The 8,180-nt window shown below is 41.9% G+C and overlaps 1 protein-coding gene across 5 annotated transcripts in view; it reads right to left on the bottom strand.

Annotated features, from left to right (window-relative positions):
• RALGPS1 (Ral GEF with PH domain and SH3 binding motif 1) overlaps nucleotides 1-8,180 on the bottom strand; it is a 149,992-nt gene that overhangs the window by 4,284 nt on the left and 137,528 nt on the right. For 3 of the 5 annotated variants that reach the window (XM_072985169.2, XM_072985168.2, XM_072985171.2), the window contains 6 exons: nucleotides 6,920-6,971; nucleotides 3,912-3,992; nucleotides 2,118-2,223; nucleotides 1,595-1,687; nucleotides 1,270-1,375; nucleotides 519-610 (listed from right to left, as the gene is read on the bottom strand). In XM_072985169.2, coding sequence (XP_072841270.1) covers nucleotides 519-610; nucleotides 1,270-1,375; nucleotides 1,595-1,687; nucleotides 2,118-2,223; nucleotides 3,912-3,992; nucleotides 6,920-6,971 — 530 coding nt within the window. The remainder of the gene's footprint in view (nucleotides 1-518; nucleotides 611-1,269; nucleotides 1,376-1,594; nucleotides 1,688-2,117; nucleotides 2,224-3,911; nucleotides 3,993-6,919; nucleotides 6,972-8,180) is intronic. The other 2 variants (XM_072985170.2, XM_072985173.2) reach the window with 1 other exon arrangement.

Raw genomic sequence — 8,180 nt, 5'->3', positions numbered from 1 at the left:
GCCACATTCCTTCCTGTGTTTCATTGTTATGTTTTCACACACTTTCTCTCACAAGCCCAATATGGGCTTGAGCTGCACAAGAATATAAGTGTGAAAGGGACTTATATTCTGAAGGACCAGGAGGCACTTTAGCAGCATGGGTGGTTGCCCTAGCAGCGTGGCTAAGCGGATACAGATTGGGTGTGCCATAACAAAAAAAACCCCTAAGCTCACTGCTTTCCTTATCTTTGTTTAACTTAGAAACTGACCTGATTCCTTAGTCTGGCAAAGGCCAGAAAGGTTGAAAATCCAGGCCTTTTTATTCATTTATTCATTCAGCATGTTAATTCAGCAGTTAATTTAACATGCTCAATTTGACATACCCAGCAGTTTGCAAACACCACAAATTTGAGGAAATTTTCAAAATCCAGACTCAATCATACACCCAGTCAAATTCTGCCAGGTAGTTTTGCACTGAATCTACTGCAGTTAGTAAAAGGCTTTTACATCCCCGCTGGAACCGAATACAAAGATCTTACCTGAGGCCGGTTGCTTCTGCAGGCGTCATCCAAATGTTTGTGCCACAGTATTGCATGAAATCTTGAACCAGTCTGAAACTTGTAAACATTACCTGCGAAACAGAATAATAAAATAACAGCAAGGAACAAAAAGGCCAATTTTAAGAAGCTAAAGTTTTATTTGGCCATAGGATGAGCTTTGGGAATTACAGATGAGTGCTGGAAGATGGTTAGACCGACATCACCAGAGCACAATGTTCAAAAGAAGTGTGGCACTAATAACAAAGAAGGAAAAAAAAACTATCTAAACTTTAGAGTTTAGCCAGCTGACTTCTCCTTGGCTCAGCCTTATGGGGCTGGTGCTGAAGAGGCACCTGAAACATTCAGTATGATGGTTTTATATCACTGGGTTGAAGAGGCAGCAAGATAGTGGCAGAGCGTTCAGGAGGATATTGTGTAAAAAATCACACATATGCTCAGTGAAAGGGGGAAAGGCCCGCTCCCTTTCTGCAAAACAAAGTCCAGCAGATCTCCATGGATGCTTGCCCCATGGTGTCATTTTCCAATTTAACTTTTTTTTGAAGGCAAATTATTAAAAACAGCCCATGTTCTTGTTGCCTTGTGTAGATACACCTACCAACTTCTTCCATCTGACAGAATGGACCCTATTCCCCCAAAGCTTCTGCTGCAAGACTTTCTATTATAACAAAAAATAAGACAAATGCAGAATTTCCCAGCACATGGGAAAGACATGGATTTTTAAAATGCCTACCTTTATCTGGGTTATTTAGCTGAAAAATATCTGGGTGTTCAGGATCATCCGGTAATGCTACCATCCAGCCTACAATGGAAACTTTTTTCCCTGGAGTAGATTTATACTAGAAGAGAAAAGAACAAACAAGTATAATGATAAGTTTGGTTGTGCTGCCATTCTGGGGGGGGGGGGGGTTTAATATATATATATTTGTAAAGGGACCAGCAAAATAATTCCTCTGCGCAAACGCAGGGAAGGGCACTATTGCTGTTGACATGCGCCATCCCCCAAGACTGGACATACCAGTGGTTGAGCTACAGAGTCAATCACGTTATTTGCTTACATGCTTTCTTTCAGCGCCTCTTAATGACTTTGCTCCAAAATAAATCAGAGTAGATCCTGAAAGGGTGACCCAGTATCTAGTCCATGAGGAAAGCTGGAAAGAGAAATACAAGTCTGTTTGTACACGGACTGAAACTGAACACTATGGCGAAAGCTCAAGATGTTTATGGCCAACTCTCTGGAGATAGGCTGCTAAGACGCAAGATCACGCTCTGGCCAAAATCCAACCCCGTTTTGCTTTCAACTCCCAAAACAAGGTGAAACGACGCAGTTATTACTAAGGATCTTATCCTTAGTGTTTTCGAAGAGTGAGCTCTGATCATCCATGCAAGTGTATCCAGACGAAAACAGAACAAATAAATTGAAATAAAAAAGGCACCTTAAACATTGTTATATTTCAGCGTGAGCTTTCATGGTTTGCATCCCCTTCTTCAGACATATAAAAGCTCACACTGAAATATAACAGTTTATCTTACAGGTGCCACAGTAGGGGAAAGCACGGCCATGGTCGCAAAATGACTTACGGTAGGCTTCCTGCCTTCCTTCAGTAATGTCTTCCTTTTCAAAGGCCCTTCCATGGTAACAACTCCAGTGGAACTCCCTGAAGTGCAGCTGCAGGCGCCCGTTGGGCTGAAACAACAAATGCCAACACGACGGTGAGAACAGGCAGATACACCCACGATTAAAGTGTGCAAAATCAGCAGTGGCTTTTTTCAGGCCTCGGTTTGTGCTTCCAACCTTTTTCTAACCATGGCTCCTCAAGAGTTAATTTTTCCTTTTGTTTAAATAGGTGCTGTAGTCTGTGATCATTATTAAAAACAAAAATGCCTGACAACAGATCTTTACTAAAACTGTCATGGCGTGATTACCGCAAGAACCCTCATCTTCAGTTACAAGGAACACTTGAACACGTTAACCAAAATAATAGCTACAAGGGACTTGAAGTGTATTTTTTTTTTCATACGACAGAAGATATTCCAGGATCTCCCCTTACAGATATTGGTGGAGTCACTGTGAGTGACAAAAGCAAAGTATAAGGAGGCATGTTCACCCATCTCTCTTGCATGACTCCAGGTGCCCCAGCTTTTGTGTCTGTGGGAGCGCAACAAAACCTACCAAGTGTGTCGTGGGCTCTTAGAAAGTGGGCCTAGTGCCCAGTCAGAGTGCAGAAAGTGGTTCTCAGCTTCAGGAGGGAGGAAACTACACTTTGATTAAATAAACAATGCACTGATTCTGTTCCATCAAAAATATTAGTATCCTAGCCAATGCAAATAACAAGATTTTGAGTGGTGTGTACTTTAAAAAGGGCACAGAAATGGGATGAAATACGAGCAAAATAAGGATTGAAATGGGATATGTGTTTGAGATCAAGATCATTGAGAAGATGAAGCGTATTTTCCTATCCAGGGGATTCACTTCATTTTTTTCAGGGTTTTCCCAAGGCATCCAAAAAAAAGTAATCCTAGCAAAAGAGTTTAGTCATAAGGAGGCAAAGAAGCAGCAGAAGCCATGAGAAGATGTGCCAGGAAGAACTAACCTCTTCTTCTTAGACCAACTCGTGAGAACAACTATAAGATGCTTCGCCTCTATTTACACCTCCCCACCAAAGTCTCATAAATATCTGCGTTTTACAGCTATTTAGTCCAATACTATTTGTATTCACCACAAGGCTACTATTTGTTTCATCACTGCCACGGAAAGGTATGTTTTTCTTCTATTTGTTCTTATTTAAGAAAGTATACCTCTTGTCAACCGCCGAGCGAATGACAACACTAATGGGGCGGGGTATAGAAAGGGAAATAAGAAAATAAATATACATACCTTGCTAAATGAGCTGAGATTCGAAGCCCTATCCTTACGGAAATAAGTGCATTACTTTAAAATAGCCATAAATAACCACGGGGTGTCGAGTTAAGCATATGCCAAAATCAACGCACTGAAATAGACTTTTTTTCCTAAAAATTTAAAGTCTGGCTGGATGGAGTGCCCTCAATTAGTCTGCATTTCTCAGCATAACAAAGAAGAACAATGGCCAGTTACTAATAATGAAGCATGTTTATATGCAGGGTGGCACAAAAACATGGGTAAAAATCATGCTTCTGGTGAGGCAGAAGCATAGATGAATGGAAAACTAAACAGCCTCCCTACTGCTGGCAGCTCTTACTAGCATGAAAGGAAAGTGTGAAGATGGAAGAAAAGAAATTAGTGCTGCTGGATACAAAGCTTTCTTAATTAGCCCAGAGGACGAGAGGTTGGAAGCAGGAAGTCATATCATGGTCCAGAGAGAAAAGAGACCCACCACCGGCAGCTAATTGTACCTGTAGACACAGCTCCGACTTCTGGGAGAATTCCGAATTGGTACCCGCCAGTTGGGCCCCAGTGTGGCGTATAACCGACCCCTGTTTATAAATTTACAAGTGAGTTCTTTTCTTACCATGCATATAATTGTGGTAACATTCAACAAAAACAAAACATACAAGCTGGTGTGGGTTACACATTGAGTCTGATGGGACAGGTGCTCTTGAGTGAATTGTTTCACTGCTTGTGAGTTAGTCCTTAAAACCTACGGGCGAAGCAGGCAGTAGTGAGCAAACGAAAATGGTGCACATCAGGCAGTTAAAAGAAATGACAAAAGGAAATCCGTGAAGCTGCTTCTGACTCTACGTCTATAGTTCTCTTCCTTTTATTGCTGAGGTGCGTGCACGCTCTGAAGAAAGGCCGTGGAAACCTCAGAGCTTTTAGGAATGCCACAGTGCAGGGTTTTGCATCGCCCTCGTGAAAAATCATGAGAAATAAAGCAACCGCCAAAGAACAAACTGAAAGGCTTGGAACCTATTTGCAGTTGGGGGGGTCAGCTGTGGGGCGTGAGAAGCAAGGACGAAGAGACTGCACCTAACTAGGTACAGAGGGCTTATTTTCATCAACACCGAATAAACACAGATGGCATCAAAATGATTACTATCAGATCAGATCTGGTTGCTCCCAAGCAGGTCTAAGCCGGGGCACATCTCTTTTTGAGGAAAAAATGTACCTACATTGAAGTAATCGATAGAACTGTCTTTAACCTAATACTTTGTCCAGCAGACAGTGGTGTTTGAAGTGTAAAAGTCTGTCCCTGAGTATCTCCCACATGATTCTCCCTGCAATTTACTTGTGATAAAAACTCTGGACTACTTAGTTCAAACATACTTGATAAAGTCAAATACATTACATTAGCTGAATGAGATACGTAGCTGTTCAGGAAGCACACAGAGTGCTTTGAAGTTTGACCATGAGGAATATTCTCTCAGGCCGAACTAACTGGCTACAACTGATAGCAAGCAGTTGCACACTGAAAATGCTGTTCGTTTTTTTTCCCCAGGGTGAGGTTAAGAACTCCTCAGCAGAAGAAACCAGAGAATAAGCTGCCCCTTGTAGAGTAGCTAAGGGGCCTGTCTGCCTCCGTCACAAAACCATCACCTTTGAGGGTCATAAGTGGAGAAAGATGAGGAGGAGCAGTATGGATGAAAAATAACATCCTTTCTGAGAGGAGAAAAATCAGCTTGAATCTGGTAGCATTTAACCTGGATTAACGTAACTGCAACCTGCTTTGTTTGTTTAAAATATTTTTGTCCCATTTTTCTCCTTAAAAAGGACCCAGGGCAGCTGAAATCATTGAAAGATAATATTTAAAAGCTAAAAACAGTACATAGACAAATACTTAAAAAGGATCAAACAAATACCACACTAAAAATGGTAAACAAAATCAACACCAAAACCACATTTAAAGCAACAAGGCACGCTCTCCATTTAAACCCCTTCCTAGACGACCAATCACTAAGGGACTGCCTGTCTGAAGAGAGAGATCTTTCTGTTCTAAGACTGTTACAAGAAAAAATGCTTTATAGCGAAGAACACAGACTTTGATAGCCCACGGGTATTCACCACCACGGTCTGCAACGTCACACGGAGGAGAACCACACATCCTGGACTGCAATTATCCTGAGCCGACAAGGTTTTGGTTTTGGCATAAATACTGTGTGCCAAGGTAACAAGGGCTGGACAGCCTTGCAGCAAAACCCTGAACTCAAGTAGTCTATCGGCCCGTTCTTTTAGAAGGCCAAGTGGCCGTACTCTGTTGGGAAGCGTAAGGTGTCTTTGGCAACGCTGTCTCGTTGAGTCTGGACATAAGGTGTGTCTAGAATTACAGGGTCTGTGAGGTGGAACCTTTTGATAGCAACGTTCAGCCCTCTGGCTTGCAAGTTATACTGGACTCTGCAGGGAGCAGATAACAATGGGCAAGGCAAGCCCTCTCATAAAAGTGATCACCATGAAGTAAAGGCCTGGCAAGACACCAGAACCACAGACTTTGCTGTGAACCCTTGACGGCTTTTCATGACCTCAGAGGTTCAGAACGAGACAGCAGAAGTGTCCTCTTAAGATAAAACTGAGTATTTCCTGAATGATTTGTCAATCGTTTAACTACACTTCCCCCCCCCGACAGCTGCATGACAAAGTTCAAGACCAATGGCTATGCACTGAGATGTGCAAAGTTTGAATTGATCAATGGATTGCCCCATTCTACTCTAGATAGTGTCTATTAAGTAGAGGCAGAAACATGTTCATAGGAATGTAACTGTTCAACGCGGCAGAACTTTATTAGCTTAATGAGGATGCTTTTCTGTACATGACATTTCCAGTACACAAGGCAAGGCAAAGCTTGGAGAGATGATCAAGACTAGTCAAGCGAACCTGGAAGGTCCCAGATCGTATACCGCAATATGGAATAAATAAATGAGTGAAGAGTCAGGGAGCACCAATTAGGATATATCTGAAATCCCAATCTGTTGGTGCCTTTCTAAAGATGGTGTTGTAGGCAAACAAACTTAGCATGTGGATTTTCGCTTAAAGACAAAACTGAACTGGATGTCATGCTACCTGGTTAAGATGGATTGGGGAGTGTTTGTTCTAAAGCTCAATGGTATTAAAAAATCTACATTTGTTGCTGGGCACGTCTGGTGACAAGAAACAACTTTCTGAACAGCTGTATGAAGCACAGAGTCTAAGGAACACAGGCACAAACTCACACACCCAGTATATAAGGGCACACTGGGTTTACACTCATACTTAGGTATCTCATAAAGATGGCCATATTCTTCTTCATATCACTGCATCACCAGATCAATGACTTAAAGCAGCAACTGTTTTTATTATTATTATTATTATCCTGTAATTGAAACTTGGCTCCTAAAGACTGTTTTTACACGTAAACTGTGCTGAAATATAGCAATGGGGCTGTGTTACAATCCACTAAAGGTCACAGTGCGTTGGCAGAGCGGGCACTCACCTTTCAAGTCCCGAAGAAGGCTCCTCACTAAATTCTGAGCTTTCACTGCTTCCTAAAAGAGAAAAGGAGGACACCGTGATGTCAACGGAGCAGATAAACCGGGCGAGGAGAGTCCATGCAGAGAGCACACCATGGAAGCCAGATGTAAGAGCCCAGTGTGAAAAGGGATGCTAGAACTCGCTCCTGTGTTCCTGCTAAGAAGGTGGTGTCCTCACCAACGCTGGTTTTCTATGTGTGAAATATTACCAAATGTGTGCTCCAGTTTTTCCTCATTGGCGCACAGAACATAAAAGTGGTCTCTCTATAATACCATCTCATTAACATACAACTTTTGTGTATACACATCATTTATTCCAGTCAACAGACCAGAATTGCACTTTTGTGCTGAGATATAATCACAACAGCCAAAGGTGAAAGGACAAGACGGCAAAGGAATGGTTGATTTTCCGTTAAATCATGAACAAAGAACAGGAAATATTAAGCAAGCGACCGTTTAGTGCTATGAGAAACCAACCTGATGCCTTGCCTCTACTCATATGTTATGAGATCGAGACTTTAAAAAAACAACAACACACAACCAAACCTTTTTCGCTAAATTTACTGAAATGGAATTTAAAATTGTAAACACATCAATTTAAATGCATTTTCTTTCTCAAACTTTTTTGTTCAGATTTTCTTTTGTTTGGGTGTGCAGTTAAAGTAACAGCCATCATAGTTAGGATGATACCTACATCTTGGAAGGCTAAACCCTTCTCAGCTTGGTTTCCATTGCTAGAGAATAGCTTTGTGTGACCGGTTAGGGTAGCTGATAAAGGACAGTTTCCCACATTCAGGTTACTGACAACCACAGTGCATCATGCATCCATTAAAGCAATTTCTTGCAAACGGAGGTTCACGCCATTGTATACCAACCTCTAAATGAGAAAATCTTGTATTTTTGGCTGCTGCGGGTCTCCCAGAATTCTTATTTTCTACTCAAAACATCTGTGATCTTCCTAACCTTTTCCCCTACCCTGACACCCGTGATCTGTAGCCAAAGCTGTGTTTTCGGCTGTTTTCCAGACAACCTCCTCACTTGTTTCTCCAAGTGGGTTTCCATTCACCTGCTTTCTAAAGTGATGCCCCTCACACCCTGAGGCTTTTCAACAAGTTTCTCTTCATTTTGTGCTGACAGAACCACACAGTGACCGAATCCTCCCCATACAGACAGCTGCCACATTCTAAGAAAACTAGAGTTACTTCTTCGTAAAAGGCTAACAAT

The sequence above is a fragment of the Pogona vitticeps genome, chromosome ZW-PAR (assembly GCF_051106095.1).
Source record: "Pogona vitticeps strain Pit_001003342236 chromosome ZW-PAR, PviZW2.1, whole genome shotgun sequence".
In the NCBI taxonomy this organism is placed as follows: Eukaryota; Metazoa; Chordata; class Lepidosauria; order Squamata; family Agamidae; genus Pogona; species Pogona vitticeps.
The sequence above is the reverse complement of the archived record's forward strand: the minus strand, read 5'-3'. Positions and strand labels throughout refer to the sequence as shown.